The sequence below is a fragment of the Scyliorhinus torazame genome, chromosome 3 (assembly GCF_047496885.1).
Source record: "Scyliorhinus torazame isolate Kashiwa2021f chromosome 3, sScyTor2.1, whole genome shotgun sequence".
Lineage (NCBI taxonomy): Eukaryota > Metazoa > Chordata > Chondrichthyes > Carcharhiniformes > Scyliorhinidae > Scyliorhinus > Scyliorhinus torazame.
In genome coordinates this window covers 232,368,727-232,392,925 of record NC_092709.1, presented here as the reverse complement: position 1 = coordinate 232,392,925, position 24,199 = coordinate 232,368,727, and the positions used below count along the sequence as shown (strand labels likewise).

The window sequence follows — 24,199 nt, the reverse complement described above, 5'->3', positions numbered from 1 at the left end:
TCTTTAACTTAGCTGGCTGTTCCTGCTGCATTTGGGTTGGCACAGGCCGGATCCAAAAGAGACAGAACACATGGCTGTGCTCTCTTTTATCCCTCTGGGATTTTGCGCTCTTTGGGGCGGTCCTTAACCTTGGACCCAATAGTTCGACAGGGCTCTGATCGCTGTCTTCGATTTCGGCCAATAAAGGGGCGGGTGCCTTGGTAGCTGGGTGGGTCCTTGGCGGTCACTGACCTTGGCAGTTGAGCTTTCTGAGTAAGGGGAGTGGCGCGATCAGTCTGTGGCTGTACCGGTTGCTTGATTGGAGTTCTATTGTCCTGGGAAAATGGACCATTAAAATGCAAACGAGCAGGGGTTTCAATCAGTTCTGTGTTTCAGATACACATAGGCTCTGTATCTGTCTGAGTCCTGGGTTGGCTATAATTCCCATGGTCCTTTGCAGGTGGCCATCTTAGATGGCTACAAATACCACTACACAAATGAAATTCTCCACCGTTCTATGCATATATTTGCTTTCAAAGATATCTCAAAAAAGCTGAAGAGCTTATTTCTGACATACGCAATTACCTTAACAGCTTAGAATAGCTTCTCTGACAGTTTTCCTCAGTAATTTTCATTTGGTCCAGAGGACGACACAAAGCGTAAGGTTTACAAATGGAAATCCCAGGCAGATTTGTGAATGCTTACTGATGAGTCTGAAAATGTGCATGATCTTAAAGCTTTGGCACATCGGCATAAGCTTCCAATATGAAAAACATGTGGCAGACATTGCTCATGAAGAAAAGACTATTGCTGGGATTTTCCTGCCCCGTCATGGTGGGAACTGCCATGGGAGATTCGACGGCCGAGCCAGACTTCCATTGACTTTTGGCAAGATTGGACGATCCCAGTTTCAAGCAGGGTCAACCGATCCTGCCGTATGATAGTTGAGTTTTATAAATTTCATAAAAATTTGTTAATTTTGATTACCTTAGTATTAACTGCTCAAATTAATGGAAAAAGCAGGTTAATTGCTGAACATATTTTAGGAAATAGTTTGATTTGGTATCCCCCTTTTTTATTGGCATTTTAAATTAATCTTCATTTGTTGTTTCAGAATAGCCATAGAATCCTTCATTTCCCCCTTTGGCATATTTGAGGCGAGATTCTCCGGTCTGCCAGCCATCTTTTCCGGTCCGGTGCTCCCTCGCCAGCAGCGGGGTTCTCCGTTCTCGCAGCCGGTCAATGGGGTTCCCCATTGTGGCCAACCCATGCTGTCATAATATACACATCAGTATATGATGGTGCAGAGACACACTGACTGACACACTGCAAGACCAATCAACACACACAACACAGCAGCCAATCACCAGTTAGGGCATGGTCACTATAAAGACAGAGGGCACTAGTTTTCCCGTTCATTCGGGATGCAGCCTCTGAGACAGACAGAGCCCGCAGTCAGTAGCATAAACATCCACCATCTGCTAGTAGTATTTAGGCTGGTCAGGTTAGGCATAGGTCTTCAGTCAATCTAACATAGTGTCGACCCACAGTGCAAGTATGTTTAACAGCTCTTAGTTAAATAAAATAGAGTTGTACTATTATAAGTGTTGGTAGCCTGTCTATGTTACTGCTAAGGTAAACGCAGTCTCCACAGATCCAGAGTACCCAACACATCACACGCCATCGGGAAACCTGGGGGTGTGGGTGCGCAGCCAGCGGAACGGAGGATCCCGCCGATGGAGAATTGATCTTTACATTGCAGGGAACTCGAATCACATTTGTGTTCAATTGTGACAAAATCAACTGCAATCAATTTGCATAAGAACTGTGACACCAGAGGCGGGATTATCCCCTACCCGGCGGGGCACGGGGTTCCTGCATAATGGAGTGGCGGGAACCACTCTAGCATCGGGCCACCCCAAAGGTGCGGAACTCTCCGCACCTTTAGGGGCCAAGCCCTCACCTTGAGGGGCTAGGCCCGCGCTGGCGTGGTTGGCGCTCCGCCGGCTGGCGGGAAAGTCCTTTGGCGCCACGCCAGCCAGGGCCAAAAGGTCTTCACCGGGCGACGCATGCGCGGGAGCATCAGCGGCTGTTGACGTCATCCCCGCGCATACGCAGGGGAGGGGGTTTCTTCCGCCTCTGCCATAGTGAAGACCATGGCGAAGGCGGAAGAAAAAGAGTGCCCCCCACAGCACAGGCCCGCCTGCGGATCAGTGGGCCCCGATTGCGGGCCAGGCCACTGTGGTGGCACCCCCCGGGGCCAGATCGGCCCATGCCCCCCCAGGATCCCGGAGCCTGCCCGCGCCGCCTTGTCCCACCATTCAAAAGGTGGTTTAATCCACACTGGCGGGACAGTCATTCCAGCAGCGGGACTTCGGCCCATCGCAGGCCGGAGAATCGGCGGGGGTGGGCCCGGCGACCAGCGCGGCATGATTCCCGCCCCTCCGGCCAGCGTGGTGCGATTCCTGCCCTCGCCGAATCTCTGGTGGCGGAGACTTCAGGACATGGCGGGGGCGCGATTCACGCCAGCCCCCGGCGATTCTCCGACCCGGCGTGGGGTCGGAGAATCCCGACAAAGATGTGTGATGTGATGGACAAGATGCTGGCTGCAACCTAACCATTTTCACACGTTCTGGGGGTGTGCAAAGTTGGGTAGTTTTTGGGAGGGGGTGTTTGAGAGTTTGTCGGGGGCTATGGGGGTAAACTGGACCCTATGGTGGCGATTTTTGGGGTATCGGAGGGGTAAAATTGAACAAACCATTTGTACTTTGTTTATTTTGTGCTATGTTGATGTGTTTTCGTGTGTTTGGAATAAAATATATATTTTTTAAAACATGCTGGCTGCAACTTTAAGATATATAGAAAATAAATATTAGCAGATCCTCATTGTGTTGTTCATAGTGAGTTAGCTGCAGATGTGTTATGCACAATGCATTTTCAGGGCCTAAATGAGTCAAATTTTGTTCTTATTTTCACTGGTATTTTAGGAATTTAATTTTGCAACCATCTGTTTTCTCATCGAAGCTATAAATCAGCGACCATGTTATATATTTTTTTACTGATACACACTTGAGTTATTTTTGTTTAAAGCATAGGATAAGTTTGATGTAGGTGCATATTTAGGAGAAGTGGTCCTGGTCCTTAGCATCTGGTGATTTCTGTAGTACCCAGGTAGATGCCATTGTGGAGAACAAAGCCATTTGCCCCATTTAATTCAAAGTAAATATTATAAATTATGTGATGCGCACCTCTTTTCTAACCCTATCCCACCCACTCCTTTCCCCCCTTCCACCATGCTAATAGGGAATGGTATTTTACACAGGGAGACTCAAAAGAACTGGGATGGGACATGGTGGTAATTCTGGCATAAAAAGAGAAACAAAATTGAATAAGGTGCTTTGGTTAATTTAAGTGATGGAACAAAGCAATTCATCTCTGTTCCCTCACAAAGCACTGCATTTCTGTCTTCCCATGCATGAACTAGAACCAATGGCTGCTAAATTTTTTAAAATAAAAATCGAAGTACTTAGCAAATTGAGAGCTATGTTTGAAATGAGCCCAAATCCAGATTAGAGCTTCCGAAACAAGCATTTAACCACGATTAAACCTGTCATACACTGTATTTCATTCAGTCAATTTTTCTAATTAGCAGGATTCTGTATGCGCAGACTGAGAAATCCACGCTATCTTCATAACAAAATCATAACTGACTTGGGACATTGACAAATCATTTCCACCTTCTGCAGCAGCGTATCAATTATTACAGCAGTAAAGAAACCCAGAATGTCAGCAATCCAAGCAGTGACTAATTATAATCAAATAGTGCTTTTGGACAACTGCTGAAACTGCACTACAGACTGGCCTGCTTATTCTCAGTTTTCCTATGAAGCTCTTCCGTTATTCCTCAACACTAGGGTACAGGGGTGACGTGGGAGGAATCACACTGGGATGATCAACTGGGATAGAGAGGTAATTCATCACAAATTATTTTGGAAACTTAGGAATTTAAGTTATGGTACGGAGTGTGGTGGGTGGAGAGAGGTGGTGGTCGTGAAGGGAAAAATGCAGAATGGAAACAAAATTCAGAGTGCATTTAGAAATAATTGTGGAAATTTATTGGCAAAAGTGCCTAATCAGAACAGTGAAGTTGTGTAGAGTTTTTCCAACATATATGTGCATCACCAGTATTTACAAACAAAAAAAGATTATGGAAAAAGTGTGACACAAATAATGTAGAAAGGATGTGTCAACATGACCAGGATTTTCCTGTTGCAGGGAGTAGAGTGGATCAGTGTGCATTGTTTGTTTATTAGCATTTTTCATGTGAAACCAAAAATCTCCTGGTGATCCTGAGAATAAAACTGAAGATCCTCTTTCATCGGAAATTACTGTTTACAAAACAAGTTGGTGGTAAATTGACACTTGTCGTTACTTTGTTTTCATTTTTTCCTGGGTGAATTTGTGCACTCCTAAGGATAAGAGACACAAGTGTTGGAAGATGCACTTTTACCTTTCGGGTACCCTAGAGCCGGGTTTTTCTCTTTGCAGCAGGAATTGCAAGTCAGTCCATTTCCTAATATCGCAAGCCCACCTTCTGCCCAGTCATGTACACCTGTGCTATTTTCATGGCATGCTGATGGGGAGGCGGGCTAGAGTTGGGGCTACCACATCCAAAAGCAGGGCTGAGGTGGAAATGGAGGCAGGTGGATTTGGAAATGGGCAGGTTAAAAGTCCCACCTCTCTTAACTGAGACATTGACCCAGTTCGGCAGATGTGTATTAGGCCTCTCAGCCCTCACCACCTCACTCACTCTCCATACCCTCTCCAATTCACCGCATATAACCCTCACCCATATCATCTCCCTAAGCCCCATACTCCTATGCCCCTCCACACCCCTATACCCCATGCCACCAAATATCTTCTCAGCCCCTCAGCCAGTATGTATAGAATTCTCAAGCCTTATAATAATATTGGAAAGTCTTTGAGATGCTCATAAAACTGTCAAAATAAACAGTCATCAAAACCACTTCAGAAAAATGATTATCCTATTAAGAGGTTATAAAATTATCAAAATGAATGAATGGAAGTTCAAAAACTACTTCAGAAAACCCTTATCTTCTTACATAACACTGTCAATATAGATAAACTCATGATCCCTTTGATAGTTGTTATAATCCCTGCCAAAATGAATCACTAATCCATTTGTGGGTTTGGAGTTTAGCCAAGCATTCATAATGAGATTCCATTGCATGACTATGTCAAATAAACCTCCGGAGCTGATTACATTAAAGCTTTTTAAGTGTTTCAATAAGCTAAGTATCATATAAATCATCCAACTGTTCAAGCTTTGAAGCAGCGGAACAGATAGAACATAGAACATTACTGCGTAGTACAGGCCCTTCGGCCCTCAATGTTGCGCCGACCTGTGAAACCACTCTAAAGCCCATCCACACTATTCCCTTATCGTCCATATGTCTATCCAATGACCATTTGAATGCCCTTAGTGTTGGCGAGTCCACTACTGTTGCAGGCAGGGCATTCCACGCCCTTACTAGTCTCTGAGTAAAGAACTTACCTCTGACATCTGTCTTATATCTATCTCCCTCAGTTTAAAGCTATGTCCCCTCGTGCTAGACATCACCATCCGAGGAAAATGTCTGAGCCATCAGTTAGAGAGCTCCGCCGTGTGTTCAAGTCATCAATCAGTGAAAAGATTAAAATGCACGGGACAATTGACAAGTCAACTATGAATTTCAATATTGAACAATGCAGAATATCACTGTATTCAATGAATAATATACTTAATGCACCTGAATACTTTTCCACTTTCACAATTGTAGTCAATTTTATGGCCACTTACCTTTTCAAAACAAAGCCCTATCATCAATCACTGCATTAATAACTTATTTAACTTTTATAGCAATGCATTTATATGTTAACTTAGCAACTCATCTGTCAAAAGGTTTTTGACTCCAGAACAGGGTTCCCTCATGGTTCACAATATCTCTCAGCTAGTGTGAACTATGTCTCCCCCAGAATTCGGCTCATTCATACAATGAAGCTGGTGAAGTGAGGTCTGCTGGATGCGAGTGTACGATCTGCACCCAAATCCGACACTGATGAAAACTGCTGGTGACAGGCATAAAGATGAGAATCCCAAAATCGGGTCTGGCCTGCCATTTTGAAAGCCTACTCAATGCAGTTTGGCCCCACATTGGATTGGAAAACCCCTAGCCTCATCATCCACCATTCCCAGGTCAAACACAGATATTTTGCATTGTCATTGTAATCTCACTAGCCTAGTTCTCTTTATATTGATGGGATATGGGCATTGTTGACTGGGTCAACACTTATTGCCCATCCCTAATTACCCCTGAACTGAGTCGCTTGCTGGCCCATTTCAGAAGACAATTAAAAATCAACCATATTGCTGTGGATCTGGAGTCACATGGCAGACTTCTTTCTTTAAAGGGCATTAGTGAAGCAGGTGTTTTTTTATGACAATCGTTTCATGGTCATCATTAGACTTTTAATTCTAGAGTTTCACTGAATTCAAATTTCACCATTGCCGATGTGATATTCAAACCCAGGTCCTCGGAGCATTACTCTGGGTCTCTGGATCACTAGTCCAGTGACTATACCACTATGCTACTGCCCCCCCCCCCCCCCCTCCCCATGTTCAAATCCGTGTATTTGCCTTGTTCAATGCTAACCAAGAATTACATTGAGACAGCCATACTCATCTCGATAGGATCATCTGAGATACCCAGCAACAAACCAGGCTAGATTTCAATTCCGGTGAAAAGTTAGTGCTAATGATCTGAGGTATTGAGGCTCTTATACACATGGCTCTTATCATAGATATGTTCCATTTCAAAGCTAAACTTACCCGCCCAACATTTATCTGAAAGTTAAGCTGGTAAAATGGATATTCCCCAAAATGGACAATGGATTATGATTGCCAGTATTTCCAGCTTCCAGATTATATTTGTGGTGTGCGACCAGCATTAAGTTGTGCTGTTGAGTGGCTGTATGCCTGAGAAAGGCTTGCCAAATTACCAGAGGCTCGGTAAGTTCAAGTTGGCCACTACTGAAACCCAAATTGCATCACTTAAAGGATGGTGCATTTTGACTAAATTTCATTCTAAAAGTAAGTTTCACCCGGGAAACACACAAAAATAGCACAACAGGGCACAAGGCAGGCTGTATGGTTCTCTGAAACCATGGGGACAGAAGATAGACAAGAGGAGAGAGGTCTTCTGACCAGAGGAGACCAGAAAAACTAGACGGACACTGGAAAGACATTGGGAGAGAGCAGCAATCATGGTCAATGCTAAAAGTGTATCTATCGGAATCTAGATGTAGTGCTGCAAGAAATTCAATGATCTTACACGAGTGGTCAAGGTCATTGCAAATTTTATATTCCACGAACTGCATCACTAGTTTCACAAACTGCCCAATTCACCACACTTTCTTCATTCACCCATCAACAATCTTGATCAATCACAATTCATACCTAAATTTCCCACCCTCAAATACTTAAAACTGCTGCAAGCCTCACACCTACATCTCACAGCTGGCACATATTGCAGCTTTTCAAACATGACAGGCATATTAACTAAACAGATTACACCACGTTCACTGACATACCTCCCTATCTCTTGTGGAACAAAGTGGCATATAGCTGCAGGCAGCAGCAGCTAACTAACAGGGGTATATATAGCTGTTTGCCTTTATCTCCATCGATGTCATCACTGGAGTGAGGCTGTGGACAATGGTGTGGCTGAAACCATAGAAGATGACAACTTGTTCATCCCTAATCTTCCTTCTCACATCCCACTTCCCCAGCATCCCACAATCTCTTTTAACATGCAAGCCATAGATGCTAGAAGCATGCACCTTACACTTTCCGCTGACAACAGCCCTACCCTTGTGCCTTTTTCCTTTCATAAACCTGACCTGGCAATGGTGCATGAAGATCAAGAGGAGCAGGGCACTGATGGTAAAGAAATACCATCGCTTTATCTTACGCTTTCAGTCACCAGCTGTGATGTGGAAAATGTGTATACTTTAGAGGGTAACTTTGAATTGGGATGTGCGTGAGGTGAAACACTGGGCCTACAGCCAGGGCAGGGGAAAAGGGTAGCGTTGGCGCCAGCTCATTAGTTCTGCTGCAGAGGACTCAGTGAGGGCTCCATTGGGGTGGCTTACAGATAAAGGACGATGGATATTCACACATTGTGGTAGTATGTATTAGGGGTCATGTGGGACTGGAAGCCCTAATGTCATTGGCTGACAGATCCCAGGTCCTGGTTGGCCGTTGACCTCTAGCTCCGCCCTGAAGGCGGAGTATAAGAAGCCGGAGTCCTCCCCCGCAGGCCATTCTACTATCGAGCTGCGAGGGAACAGACACGCTTAATAAAGCCTCATCGACTTCACTCTATTCGTCTCACGGAGTCTTTGTGCGCTACAATTTATTAAGTGTGCCTAAAAAGGACTATGGAGCTCAGGATCATTCCGGAATGCCTGAGGATCAGCCCCCACGCAGTGAACGCGGCAGCAGCCTTCAAGCACTGGCAGACTTGTTTCGAGGCCTACCTCAGAACGGCCACCGGCCGGGTCACAGAAGACCAAAAACTACAGGTCCTGCACTCGAGGGTGAGCACGGAGATTTTCTCCCTCATCGGAGACGCGGAGGATTTCCAGACGGCGTTCGCAGCACTGAAAAGTCTCTATGTCCGCCCAGTTAACCAAATCTACGCTCGCTACCAGCTCGCGACGAGACGGCAAGGTCCCGGAGAATCGATGGACGAATTCTACGCCGCGCTGCTGATTTTGGGACGAGCCTGCAGCTGCCCTTCAGTGAACGCAAATGAACACACGGACATGTTAATGCGCGATGCTTTTGTGGCAGGTATGAATTCCTCCCAAATCCGCCAAAGACTTCTAGAAAGAGAGCCGCTAGGACTCTCAGAGGCCCGGGCCCTAGCAGCCTCCCTAGACGTGGCCGCGCGTAATACCCGCGCCTACGGCCCCGACCGCGCGGCAGCCCATTGGGCTCCGTACGTACCCGTTGCGACTAACCCACCCCCCCCCCCCCCGGACACCCCACAGGCTTGCGCGGTCCAAACGCCAAGTCGCACCGGGGGCGCCCGCTGCTATTTCTGCGGCCAGGCGAAACACCCCCGGCAGCGTTGCCCGGCCCGCGCAGCAATCTGCAAGAGCTGTGGGAAAAAGGGCCATTTCGCGGTTGTGTGCCGGTCCCGCAAGGTCGCCGCTGTCCCGGGAGAACAGGGAGCCCTGCAAGCCGTTTACGCTCCCCAACCCCCCCAGTGCCCCATGTACGAGCCGCAGGCGCAGCCGCTCTGGGTCCCGACCACCGCGGTCCCGGGAGAACAGGGAGCCCTGCACGCCGCTTACGCTCCCCAACCCTCCCCCCCCCCCCCCCCGTCCCCACGTATGACCCGCCGGCGCTTCCACTTTGGGTCCCGACCACCACTCTCACCGGAGAAGAGGGAGTTCTGCGCGTCTCTAACGCCCCCCAAACCCCCCCCCCGCGCCCCATGTCTGACCCGCCGGCGCTACCAACTTGGGTCCCGACCACCGCTGTCCCCAGAGATGAGGGAGCCCCGCGCGGTCCTAACGCTCCCCAACCCCCCCAGCGCCCCATGTGCGACCCGCAGACGCCACCATTTTGGGTCCCGGCCACCACGAGGGGAGGAAGGGCGCCGCCATCTTGGACCACCCCAGCCATGTGCGATGTATGGGGGCAGCCATTTTGTTCATCCCCGACGCCATCTTGGACGGCAACAACGGACACCACTCCACTACTACAACCACGTCTCGCTTCAATTACGCTCGATCAAGCTCGGCCCCGGACACTCCAGACGACGACGACAACGGTGCTAATAAACGGCCACGAGACACCATGCCTAGTCGACTCCGGGAGCACGGAGAGCTTTATCCACCCCGACACGGTAAGACGCTGTTCCTTGACCACCTATCCCAGCGCACAAAAGATTTCCCTAGCTGCAGGATCCTACTCCGTACAGATCCAAGGATTCTGCATAGTTACCCTAACGGTGCAGGGGAGGGAGTTCAAAAACTACAAACTAAACGCCCTTCCCCAACTCTGCGCCCCCACCTTACTGGGATTAGATTTCCAATGCAATCTACAGAGCCTTACGTTCAAATTCGGCGGCCCAATACCCCCACTCACTATCTGCGGCCTCGCAACCCTCAAGGTGCAACCCCCGTCCTTGTTTGCGAACCTCACCCCGGATTGCAAACCCGTCGCCACTAGGAGCAGACGGTACAGCGCCCAGGACCGGACCTTCATTCGGTCCGAAGTCCAGCGGCTACTAAAGGAAGGCATAATCCAGGCCAGCAATAGTCCCTGGAGAGCGCAGGTGGTAGTAGTGAAGACAGGGGAGAAACAAAGGATGGTCATAGACTATAGCCAGACCATCAACAGGTACACACAACTAGACGCGTACCCTCTCCCCCGCATATCCGACATGGTCAATCGGATTGCCCAATATAAAGTCTTCTCCACCGTGGACCTCAAGTCCGCCTACCATCAGCTCCCCATCCGCCCAAGTGACCGCAAGTACACAGCCTTCGAGGCAGATGGGCGATTATACCATTTCCTAAGGGTCCCATTTGGCGTCACGAACGGGGTCTCGGTCTTCCAACGGGAGATAGACCGAATGGTTGATCAACATGGGTTGCGGGCCATGTTCCCGTATCTCGACAATGTAACCATCTGCGGCCACGATCAGCAGGACCACGACGCCAACCTCCAAAAATTCCTCCAGACCGCTAAAGCCTTGAACCTCACGTACAACGAGGACAAGTGCGTTTTTAGCACCAATCGGCTAGCCATTCTGGGCTACGTAGTGCGCAATGGGATAATAGGCCCCGACCCCGAACGTATGCGCGCCCTCATGGAATTCCCCCTCCCGCACTGCCCAAAAGCCCTGAAACGCTGCCTGGGGTTTTTTTCATACTATGCCCAGTGGGTCCCCCAGTACGCAGACAAGGCCCGCCCCCTAATACAGACCACGACCTTCCCTCTGTCGACAGAGGCTTGCCAGGCCTTCAGCCGCATCAAAGCGGATATCGCAAAGGCCACGATGCGCGCCATCGACGAGTCCCTCCCCTTCCAGGTCGAGAGCGACGCCTCCGATGTAGCTCTAGCGGCCACCCTTAACCAAGCGGGCAGGCCCGTGGCCTTTTTCTCCCGAACCCTCCACGCCTCAGAAATCCGCCACTCCTCAGTGGAAAAGGAAGCCCAAGCCATAGTGGAAGCTGTGCGACATTGGAGGCATTACCTGGCCGGCAGGAGATTCACTCTCCTCACTGACCAACGGTCGGTAGCCTTCATGTTCGATAATGCACTGCGGGGCAAAATCAAAAACGACAAGATCTTAAGGTGGAGGATCGAGCTCTCCACCTTCAACTACGAGATTTTGTATCGTCCCGGAAAGCTGAACGAGCCGTCCGATGCCCTATCCCGCGGCACATGTGCCAACGCACAAATTAACCGCCTCCAAACCCTCCACGAGGACCTCTGCCACCCGGGGGTCACTCGGTTTTTCCACTTTATCAAGTCCCGCAATCTCCCATACTCTTTAGAGGAGGTCCGTACAGTCACAAGGGACTGCCACATCTGCGCGGAATGGAAACCGCATTTTTTCAGGCCGGATGGTGCGCACCTGATTAAGGCTTCCCGCCCCTTTGAACGCCTTAGTCTCGATTTCAAAGGGCCCCTCCCCTCCACCGACCGCAACACATACTTTCTTAATGTGGTGGAAGAATACTCCCGCTTCCCATTCGCCATTCCCTGCTCTGACATGACCGCGGCCACAGTCATTAAAGCCCTGAACACCATCTTCACACTGTTCGGTTGCCCCGCATACGTCCACAGCGACAGGGGGTCCTCTTTCATGAGTGACGAGCTGCGCCAGTTCCTGCTCAGCAAGGGCATAGCCTCAAGCAGGACGACCAGCTACAACCCCCGGGGGAACGGGCAAGTAGAGAGGGAGAACGGCACGGTCTGGAAGACCGTCCTACTGGCCCTACGGTCCAGGGACCTCCCAGTTTCACGGTGGCAGGAGGTCCTCCCGGACGCTCTCCACTCCACCCGGTCGCTATTATGTACGAGCACTAATCAAACGCCTCATGAGCGTCTCCTTGTCTTCCCTAGGAGGTCCTCCTCTGGAACGGCGCTGCCGACCTGGCTGGCGGCCCCAGGACCCATCTTGCTCCGAAAGCATGTGTGGGCACATAAGGCAGACCCGTTGGTCGAAAGGGTTCACCTCCTCCACGCGAACCCGCAGTACGCTTACGTGGAGTACCCCGACGGCCGACAGGACACGGTCTCCCTGCGGGATCTGGCGCCCGCCGGCAACACACACACCTCCCCGACACCATTCACCCAACCCCCCCCCTTCCTGCCACCGCCGCACCCCGCGACCGCCCCCTTCCCAGGAGGATCGGTTCCCCTACCCTCAGGCCCGACCAAGAATAAAGCCCAAGCTGAAACCGTAAGGCTCCCGGAGACGACAACACCGGTACAAGCACCACCACCACCACCGGGGCCGAGGCGATCGACACGGACGACCAGACCGCCCGACCGACTCGTGGCGTCGATCTAAATCAATAAATCAATATATGGACTTTTCACAAGAACATTTTGCTTTTCTCCCGATACCTTCTGTAAATAGTTGAAACAGGACAAAATTGTACAATACTGTATTGCCATGTGAATGTTTTCCTCCCAGGACCAGCCCTGTAAGCCCTTACCACCATACGAAGCATCACCCCGCCGGGTTCATTTTTGACAAGGGGTGAATGTGGTAGTATGTATTAAGGGTCATGTGGGACTGGAAACCCTAATGTCATTGGCTGACAGATCCCGGGTCCTGGTTGGCCGTTGACCTCTAGCTCCGCCCTGAAGGCGGGGTATAAGAAGCCGGAGTCCTCCCCCGCAGGTCATTCTACTATCGAGCTGCGGGGGAACAGACACGCTTAATAAAGCCTCATCGACTTCACTCTATTTGTCTCACGGAGTCTTTGTGCGCTACACACATGGATTCTTAGTGCATTGGCAGGCTTGCCAGAAATCCTGAGGTTAATGTCACAGTGTATGTGCAGCATTTGAAGCCCATATCCTTTTCCACTGATTATGGTTGCACATCATCTGTATATTCCAGGGAATGGAGCCTTTCCAGGTGAATTTATATACGGTGCAGAGTGATGTGTCTGCAGGCTTTGGAACCCGGCATCATTGAGAAGCCTGCTATCTGGGCAATGCAACCTCACTCTGCACCGAGACTGCAAAAGGCTCCAAAATGAAATGGGGACATTACACATACACATTCCATTATGACTGAGCTTGAGGCAAGGGAATTGCTGCCTGAAGATTCTAGGTGAATATGGCCTCCTACCAAGTGTCCTTTTCCTCTCCCTCCTCCTCCTCCCTCTAAAATCTTTATTAGTGCCATAAGTAGGCTTACAGTAACACTGCAATGAAGTTATTGTGAACATCCCCTTGTCGCCACACTACAGCACCTGTTCGGGTACAATGAGGGAGAATTCAAAATGTCCAATTCACCTAACAAGCATGTCTTTCGGGACTTGTGGGAGGAAACCAGAGCACCTGGAGGAAACCCACTTTTCTAGCAGCTTGCCTACCTGTGTCAACTCTGCTCATTTTCTCTATCATTTTGTAGGCCAAAAAGATAGATAAAGAGAGACTAGCAGCAAGGGGGATAAGTAGAACCCTTGAAGTGACAATCAAGGCCTTCACCGCATGCCACACGTCTCCCTGTAGATTTCAGCCTCTTAAAATAGCACTACAAATTACCAAACACTGCTACAGGCAGCAGAAATCAATGAGCATCTAACCTGAAAGTGGTCATTGACCTTTTTAAATAGCTTTTGTATGGAGTAGGGGGTGAGGCCCTTTTTGCTGCTGAACACATGTTCAGCTATGCAGGATTAAGAGGGGGTATTAACTGGAATGTCAATAATATTACCGCACAAGTCAAATCACAGTTCCACTCTGACTGACATCAACATCTACCTGCTCTGCATATTTCTGTACATACTCCCAGCACTCAGGTTAATTACCTACCCAAAATGACATCCAGTCAGGTCTACACCAGAGGTGTGCACTTGTGGTGTGGACACCTTTTTGGACTCCAAACCGCACCCATAGTGATGGAAATATAGGCACTAAGGAATTGAGTTTGGCAGCCAGGGTCTTCAAATAATTGTGATGAATGGAAGAATTTCAGATATATTATATTGTAGTTATTTGGTGCAGTGAGCGTTAAACGCCTGCATTAGTGTGCATGTGACTGCTGCAGTCATGTTTTCATAGAATCATAGAATTTACAGTGCAGAAGAATGTCATTCAGCCCATCGAATCTGCACCAGCCCTTGGAAAGAGCACCCTACCTAAGCCCACGCCTCCACTCTATCCCCATAAGCCAGTAACCCCACCTAGCCTTTTGGACACTGAGGAGCAATTTAGCATGGTCAAGCTACGTAACCTGCACATCTTTGGATTGTGAGAGGCAACCGGAGCACCCGGAGGTAAATCCACGCAGACTCGGGGAGAAAGTGCAAACTCCACGCAGTCACCAGAGGCTGGAATTGAACCCGGGTCCCTGGATCTGTGAGGCAGCAATGCTAACCACTGTGCCACCATGCCGCCCTGTCATTTTAAAAGAATCATGGGTTGAAAGGCAAGTACATTTTGGGAGCCAGGGGTGCAATTAAACCATCATAAAAAGCTTGGGCTAATACAGTTTTGTATGGATTAAAAGGGATTCTCTGTGTAGTTAATCAGATTTCAGCTTGGTAAAATGATGATGTTACTGGATGGAGCTAAGTCATCAGGCATTTTGCAGAAAGCAGTTCAGTTGGGAGCCGAATGAAGCTGTGACCAGAAGGCAAGCTCTCACTGCAGTTCAGTTAAAATATATTAACAGTCTTTAAAGTAGCGCAGACTTGTCTGAGTTCTAGGGGAGCTGAAACAAGGTGAGAAGCATCTTTGGAATCTAGAGTTTCTGTCTATTTTTTAAAGCAGTGTCAAAAGATCTTTCCTTTTCAAAGAACATCTTTGTAAAGCATGTATTCTTGAGTGCCAATGGTTTAAAGTGGATTGAGAGCTGAGATTTCTTTTTCTTGTTTAAGTGGGAATAAAGATAGCAGTTAACGGTATTGTATTGACTGATTTGAGTAGTATTGTTTAAGGGGTAATTGTAAGTTACTTTCTGGTGTGATCTTAAAGATATTCTAATATTATGTTAGTAATAAAGGTTGTTTTAATATACCAGGTCCTTATTTCTTCTGGTAATCACTCCTGGGTAAGATATCCTTTCCGCACAGTCTTACAAAATTAAAATAACTATTGAGGTCAGGTCTGGGATCATAATAAAATGTTCAACATTACGCATCTTTAACCAACATTGCCATATTTAGCTTCTTTTCCAGTAACAGCTTTTACCAAGTTTTTATGAAGAAGAAATTCTAGTTTGCAAGACATGCAAGCACAATTCAGACTTCAAATAATGGAGTGCTTTGATTTGTAGTTTGATTTGTAGTTGTGTTGGAGTCGTGATCGTAAAATATTTTAGATTTGGAAAATAAATTGAGTTGCTTTCAAGCTTTCATGTTGATTTTGTTTTGTTCCATGTAGGACACAGCTGGACAGGAACGTTACAGGACAATCACCACAGCTTATTACCGTGGTGCCATGGGCTTTATCCTAATGTACGACATCACAAATGAAGAATCCTTCAATGCAGTGCAGGACTGGTGAGTGTAATGGAAGGTCTCTGTGCTACTCTATTTCAGCAACTGTGGGCTGGATTTTCCAGTTTGTGTAAGGACCCTGACGTCGAGCCCAGGGGGACTCCCAAGGCCACCCACATCCTCAGCTTCCAATCAGAGCAATCTTCCAGGAGTCTGGCTTTCTTATTGGCCACCTCCACACTGGTAAAAAGAATTGTGGGCAGGTTTCAGAGACTGCAGGTCCAATAAGAGGGCCCGTATTGATGTCAGACCTACTGAAGCTGTTATGGTCATCGGATTGGAGGGGAAACCGCTTTCCTGGGTTATTAATGGAAGGGGCCGCTGCCTTTCGCCCAACCGTTCCCTCATTGAAGCACAGATCCTTTGACTCTGATGGACCCCTGACCTATCAGCGGGAGACCAGCTCAAGTGAGCTGGCAGTCTCCACTCAAGGTGGGACCATCAGTGCGGCCTGATTCCAGCTAATTGACTGCCTCCACGGAGTGGGGAGCCAACCCGCTTTCCAGCCCCCTCCTGTGAAAGTTCCCCAGAGGAGGGAATGCACTACGGAGTTGAACCGATGCAGGTCCCCAGCTGCCTCAGTCTAAAAACCCATCACTACAGGGCCAAGGAAATTCAGCCTTGTACATCTGAAATGACACATCAGCAGCAGTTAATATCTGTTTTCCATATGTAGTAAAAGCCTTGTTGCTCTCCTATGATATTGCATAGAATATGGGGGCACGATATTGTGTCCGTGTTCGCCGCGAGCGGGAATTGCAACATGGGCTCAAAATCCCACGTGAGTCAGGAAATGCCTGCCGGCAAGATCTCGTTCCTTGATTTTCCCCGCCCCTCGTTGGTGGAGGTTTCTGCCCTTCATGTAATATGTTTCAATGAATTTAGATATGATTAAACTGACAGTGCCAGGCAGGGCCAACTGGTGCCAGGGGCAGCGCTAACCTGGCTGGACCATGGAGGAGCCACTGATAATTGTGCGGTGGGGTGGGACATTGTGATAGATTTTAAACCCGGTGCTGATCAGGGTGCCCTGATCTTTATTTTCTTCGGAATAAATCTTTACATTTTTGAAATTCTAACAATGTTACTGGAGTTCTATGCTTTTGTAGTCAGTAGCTCTTGCTCCTTATTTTCACAATTTAAAAAAAGGTTCATGATCAGTGAGACAGACCTCACTTTGGGGCCTGGCTTGCTCAGCAATAACACCTGCTGTGGTCATAACAAGCGGCATTTGAAGGAAATCCATCACTGATCCCAATCTCTGACTCAGAGACTCAACAGCAAGTTCAGCAAAGAAGAAACAAAATTAATAACTAATTCCATAATAATATTTATTAATGTCTGAAGTAGGCTTACATTATTAGTCGCCACATTCCGGCGCCTGTTTGGGTACACAGGGAGAATTCAGAATGCCCAATTCACCAAACAGCACCTCTTTCGGGACTTGTGGGAGGAAACCAGAGCACCCGGAGGAAACCCACGCAGACACGGGGAGAACATGCAAACTCCTCACAGGCGGTCACCCAAGCCGGTAATCCAAGCTGGGACCCTGGCTCTGTAAAGCAACGGTGCTAACCACTGTGCTACCGTGCCTCCCATTTCAGCTACCTTGCGACCATCCAATTTCCGAAACAGCAAGCCTGTGATTCTTCTCTGAGCATCCCAGCTCACCCCTCTATACCGCTGATTAAATTAAGACGGCTGCCAGCCAACCCAAGCAACCATTACAGATTGGTCTTCAAGCAGAAGCACACCCCTGCCATTTTGGAAAGCCCACCAAAATCCAACCACTGTTGGCAATGAACGGCGACAATGTTAATAAGGACTCGCTGCTAATGTGCTCAGGACTATGAGGTCTACGTCATGATGTCTGAAGCAGAATTCTTCACTACCTATTGCTTATTCCTGGCTAAAGATATTCGGAGGAGGGAAGGGAAATTAATAGATGTGGTATGGAGAGCAAATAAATAAATGGAAAAGAAGGAATGCTGGAAATTGGGAAGGAAGTAAAATGAATTGAGTGAATCAGGCAGGGAATAAAACAGAGATGGTCCACACTGTAAGGAACAAAAGAAACAAGCTGTGTTGGCACAGGTTGAATGAGAAATCCACCATGAACACTGAGAAAATGTGAGCAGTTAATTCAAAAATAGCCTCCGAGATCCTAAAATTAGTGCTTCTGACACTCAAATGTTCAACTAGGCTAGCCAATACTTTCCATGCATGGATACATGGGCACATGGCCCAATGGAGGTTGTCAGGAGCAAAACCTTACATTGAAGAGAGGTAATCTGGCCACATGCCTTTGTTTGCTGGTTCTTGGCCCTGTGTTTTCTCTTGGACGTTGTAGTAACTATACAAGATGCTGAACATGGAGCCAAATAAAAGTGCACCAGCAGCATGCATTACTTTAATTCATATAATGAAAATACTGTGTCTTGTTTCAGTATTCAGTAACCTAAACAAAAATTAGCATATTAATGGTAGTAAATCAGAATAGTTAACAGCACTTCTAAGAAATAAGAGGCTTGTATCATGACAATAACCATTAGATCCACCTCAATAACAATAAAATGAGTTATTCTAGGCTGCTAATAAGTCCTGGATGTTTCAGAATGAATTATCAGTGGGTGACCGATGGGTTTGTCCAACCCGAGTGTCTGCCCCTTTACCACGGCTCAGCTGACAGCCGGGTGTCCCTGGAGAGTGAGCCTGCGGTGTCCACTGGTACCATCAAGGCCTTCCGTGCCCGTTGGATTTATTTTCTCTCTGCTACTCAGGAATAAAGCTTGCTGGGGTGCCCAGTGTCCTTGGGGAACAGTGCAACCTGGATGTTGGGCAGCACACCGCCCTGGGCGATGGTGATCCCTCCCAGCAGCTTGATGAACTCCTCGTCGTTGTGGATGGCAAGCTGCAGGTGGCAGGCTTGATGTGGTCTCCTTGTTGTCCTGGGCTGCGTTGTCGGCCAGCTTGAGGATCTCTGCGGTCATTCCAACATGGCAGACAGGTAGACGGGGGCCCCGGCTCCCACCCGCTCGCCATAGAGGCCCTTGCGCAGCAGCCAGTGGATGCGGCTGTCGGAGAACTGCATACCGGGCCTGGAAGCCTTGGCCTTCTCGTACGCTTTGACTCCGGTTTTGCCATGACCTGATATTGTTCAGGGTTGTGGCTCTCACTAAGGACTGACGTGCCTTATTGACTCTTTTAATCACATTTTTGTTTGCTGTTTCAAGTTTCATTCGTGTTTTGTTTTTGTTTAAGGCAGTATCCCTTTAAGGGGCTGCTCCTTTTACTTTGTCTTACTTGTCTCGGTTCTTTTAATTTAGTTTGTTTGGTTTTACACAAAATAGTTCAGAATGAAGTAGATGGGCACTTTGAAAAAACAGGCCACTTTAATTTCTTCTCCCATCAGGATCACAACACATTGAAGAGAAGTAGAACATCCTGAGGAAGGGATGAACTGGAGCTTTCAAATACTAGAGAAGGGGGGCAGTGCGCAGAGGGAGTTCAGGGACTCAGACACCATGTGCTTCAGAGCAAACAAACGCAACTCAAGTAAAATCCACCACAGAAATTTTCAGATATTTGTCAAACTGTTTTTTCAAAAGGAATCACTGTAATTTTAAAATGTATTTCATGGCTCACTGTCTGTGCGAAGTCTGCACATTCTCCCCGTGTCTGTGTGGGTTTCCTCCGGGTGCTCCGGTTTCTCAAGTGCCGAAGACATGCTTGTGTGAATTGGACATTCTGAATTCTCCCTCAGTGTACCGGAACAGGCGCCGGAGTGTGGCGATTAGAGGATTTTCACTGTAATTTCATTGTAGTGTTAATGTAAGCCTACTTGTGACAATAAAGATTATTACTATTATTTGGTCACTTATCCAAAAGAAAGCAGAAATAATATTTGATCAAATTTATAGGTATGCAAGGATAGGGAATCGAGAACAATCATCATTTATTTTTTGGTTATCTCCCACTCTGCTACATAGTGATTTGTTTAAGAAATAAACTCTTGAATGGATTAGTATGGGAAATGAATGCAAAGTAAAGGTTTTGCCAAAATGCAATAAGTTAGTGATGTAGCCAATGGGCGAGGTTCTCCATTTGGGAGACTATGGGCGGGATTCTCCGTCCAGCGAAGCCGGAATAGCAAAGCATGATGGGGCAGAGAATCACGTGTCAGACGAAAATAGAGTCCGGCGGCAAGCACCGTATGAAATGCCACGCTTTGGTGCCATGACAGCGGCGTGAATGCTTTCCACGCTGCACGCCAGCGTGGGCATGCAAATTGGACAGTAAACACCATTGGTATGTCATTAATGAGCCCACCCCGGAATTTTCTGGGCCTCCCATGATGCTCCACCTCCACCAGGAGGAATTACCGATGGCGAGGTTCACTTGTGGCATTTAAATTCAGGAAACGGGTGCCATGGCTGCTGAGGGGGAGAGAGAGGAGGTAAGAAATGTTCCCAAAGGTGCAGCCGTGGGCCAGGGGGGCCAACGCCAGGGCCGGGGATGGCCAGGGGATGGTCCGTGGCATTGGGGTGACCCTCAGGACCGGACGGCCATTGCCGCAGCCTGCAAGACAGCCATCCTGTAGTGCACCCAACTGACCGCCCCCCGTGGCCCGTAGTTCCACAGCGCACCCATCCAGGTCATCACCAGAGGAACCCAAAGACTCTGCCTGCCCCCCATCACAACCAGGCACCACCCTGCTAGTGGTGCTTGGAGAGCTACCCATGCCAGATGCACTTGTTTGTTTCATATGGATGATTTATTTTGCATGATAACCTTTCATTACGAAGATTGTATGAAGCCATATACCATGCCGACATGCTCGTATATAATATCCTATTCATAGTCGATGGCCGAAAAATGAAAACCATAGATATAATAATGTTCCACTGTTAAGATCTGAGAATTAGTTCTCCTTTTTGTTTCCATCTGGAACAGGCAGGCATGACTGTCTCCAGCTTTCTCTTGTTCCTTTGTTGAGACAAAAGGGGAATAATTTCTGTCAATAGTTCATCAAGCGCTGTTATTAATTTTGAAAGCTTAGTAATGTGAACCCCTTCAGTTTACTGACAACGGTAGTTTGCATTTCAGCAGCATGCAATTAGTTAACTTGTTCCCCGACAGTTTAATAATGGTTTACATCTGACACTTCAGCAGTATTGTGGAGGCAATAATCAACAAAAGCTTTCCCTACTCACACATGGAGAATTATTCATTTTTCCATTCAGAATTAAGTAAAATTTTGTTTGGAATCGAATAGTTGGGGATTGTTAAAATCCAACGGTTGATTTAATTTCAGTGCTCATGCTTGCTTGACAGGAGGAAATATCCACTTGTGTGTTATCCTTTACTTATGTAAATTTCCTCATCCCCTGTGGTGTGGTCTATCCAAATTAAATCTCTTAAGCATCTATAGTCCATCTCATGTATATTTTTGTCACCAGGAATCGGTAATTGGCCAAATGAGAATTCAACTAAGCTGTGACTGCAAAGTGAAAATTAATTCATGCAGTACCATTAGTACTTCTCTCTAAATCAAAGATGAAAATCTACATGTGTGAAGAGTCTGCATTTTTTTGAGAAAATATTCCAGTAGAAAGAAGTTGGATTTAAATATTTTTGCTTCGAAGCCAATTCTCAAAGATACCTGCTTCTACTTCTCAAAGTTTTCCATGCTGTAGGTTGATAAAATGTCTGACATATTTAGTTAGTTGCTTCATGAAAAGTGAATGAAAAACTCTATCAGGGATGAAATAAATGCTGCTCTGATATTAATGCTTTAAGTACTTAATACTGATAGATATAGTGTTATGGGCCAGGGTTTAGAGAACCCCGAAGTGTATCATGGAGTTCATCTGACCCACTTTTACTAGATTGTGGTATGGGGAGCACAGGGCCCACTCTACAGGTATGGTACAGCAGAAATGGAAAAGTACTTTTTAAAGCAAAACTTTATTCTGTGAACTCAAGTTAACCTTTTCAAAACATACAGTGAACATCTGAGCAACCATTAATTCAAATACAACCCATAAAGAATACAACACTAAGTATCCTTTAAGCTTTCCTTTTCACATCCATAAGACTTAAAACACCTTTCAACAGAAGCACATTAGGTTTACATTCACTACTGAGAACATTTATAATTCTGAATTCACCAAATGATCAAGAGATAGTCTTTTGATGGGTGAGAGAACAGCAATGCACCTGCTTGGCCTGGCTTCAGCTCCAACACTGAAAACAAAACTAAAACACACCCAGCTGCAAACAGCCTAAAACAAAAGTAAAAAGCTGACAGAAAGCCCAGCTCCACCCACACTCTGACATCACTGCAGTAATAAATATCCATTTCTTTAAGGTATTCTCACTACAGATATTTATAAACACACCCATTTATAAACACCCATTTCTTAAAAGTAGTCTCACATGACAATAGAAAGAGCAATTGCGTAAGGGTGCCAAATCTGGCCACAGCACCTTGAGCTACAGCAGGGAAGTCAGCCAAACTTCCCACTTTCGTTCCAGACGCCAACATTTCAGGATCATCGAGCTGCTGGAGAGCGCAGAAGATACAAATGCCAGAGGCTATGTGGCAAGGATGTTCAGGAAGCGAGTGTGGGTTTTGGCAAACCCTCCCAAAGTGGACCGGGCCCACCGGTTGTTGCCACAGAAGCCCACATCTGGGGAGCTGCCATGGGTGATCATTGTCCAACTCCACAGGTACTTGGACAAGAAAAATATCCTGAGGTGGGCGAAGGAAACTCGCGAATACAGATGGGAGAGCCACACCATCAGGATTACTAGGACGTTGGAGCAGAACTGGTGAAAAGGCGAGCGGGTTTCAATAAGGCCAAGGCGACTCTTTATAAGCACAAAGTGAGGTTCGGAGTGGTGTAACCGGCTCGTCTGTGGGTCATGTTTGGAAACGGGGACCATTATTTCGACACACTGAAGGATGCAAATAACTTTGTTAAGAAACATGGACTGGGGGAAGTTTGAATGGAGTAGTTTGTTTCACCTGAGTGGTGGGCTTTTGTTACTTTTCTTGCTTTTTGATTCGACATGTTTCTGTCGTCTTGTAATCTTGTATTCAGGGTATGGTTTTTTGTGTTTGTCATAGCATTGTTGGAGTTGGTTGGAAATGTTGGAGGGTGTAGGAGTGGGTATGGGGATGGGTTTGTCTAATGTTCAATATTAAACTTGGGTTTAGGTAGGGGGGCTGTTTGTGGGTTTATTGAATGTATAACTTGCACTTTTCCCCAGGTGGGGATCACCCTCCTAGCAGAGATCCTAGTTAATGGGAGTAAAGTGGAGGGGGGGGAGCCACGCTGGTTACCGATGGGGAGGTGGGCTTTTTGTTTTCTTTGTTCCTTGAGGTAACAAGCCTAGAGTGGTTGGGTTTTCTTTATTTGGGATGGGGGAGGGGATGGGTCGGGGGCCAAACAGAGAGGGCAGAGTTGTTTGGTTGGTGTTCGGCGGGGCAGGGGGAGGGAGGGGGGAGGGGTTCAATGGGGGGGGGGGGGGTACTACTGGCAATGAAGGTTTCTTGGTTTTGATACATGTGAGGGGGCAGCAGTGGCTATCTTGGATGGACTTGGAGCCAAGGTGAGGCGGGACCCTGTAGGACTTCCTTGTGGGTGGGATATGGCTGATCAGGGTAGGGGGGGTGCCCAGAAGTCCCCAGCCAGCTGGTCACAGCTGGAACATAAGGGGATTAAATGGGTCAGCTTAAGATCTTGGGTATTTGCCCATCTAAAAAGAATGAAGACAGATGTTGTTTTCTTACAGGACACTTCTGAGAGTTCGACACCAGACGAGGCTGAGGAAGGGGTGGGTGTGACAGGTGTTCCATGTCATAATATACATCTATGTATATAATGGAGTGCAGACAGGCAGTGATTGACACATAGGATGACCAGTAAGCACACAGAACAGAGCAGCCAATCACCAGACAGGACACGACCACTATAAAGCCAGAGGGCACCAGTTTTCCCACTCTCTCTCGGGACCCAGCCTCTGGGACAGTCAGAGTTAGTGAGCTGGCCAGTGCAAACACCATGTGGTAGCTAGTAAGTCTGGTTACGCGGGCGACAAGGCCTGGCGCGTGTAGATGACGCGGCCCCGATCCTGGCCCATTGTCAGGGCTTGAATCGGTTGGGATCGGGGCCGTTCACGACGGCGCGGCCACTTCGGCGCGGGAGTGGAGAATCCCGCCCATTGAGCTGGCCAGTGCAAACACCATGTGGTAGCTAGTAAGTCTGGTTAGGCTAGTATCATGTCTCCAGTCAAGTCAGCATAGTGACAACCCACAGTTGAACATGTATAATAGTTTAGATGTTAAATACAATCGTGTTGCATCTTATCAAGTGTTGGAGGTCTG

At 47.6% G+C, this 24,199-nt stretch overlaps 1 protein-coding gene across 3 annotated transcripts in view; it reads left to right on the top strand.

Annotated features, from left to right (window-relative positions):
* LOC140408986 (ras-related protein Rab-3C) overlaps positions 1–24,199 on the top strand; it is a 283,380-nt gene that overhangs the window by 179,976 nt on the left and 79,205 nt on the right. For all 3 annotated transcript variants that reach the window (XM_072496992.1, XM_072496991.1, XM_072496990.1), the window contains exon 3: positions 15,692–15,810. In XM_072496992.1, coding sequence (XP_072353093.1) covers positions 15,692–15,810 — 119 coding nt within the window. The remainder of the gene's footprint in view (positions 1–15,691; positions 15,811–24,199) is intronic.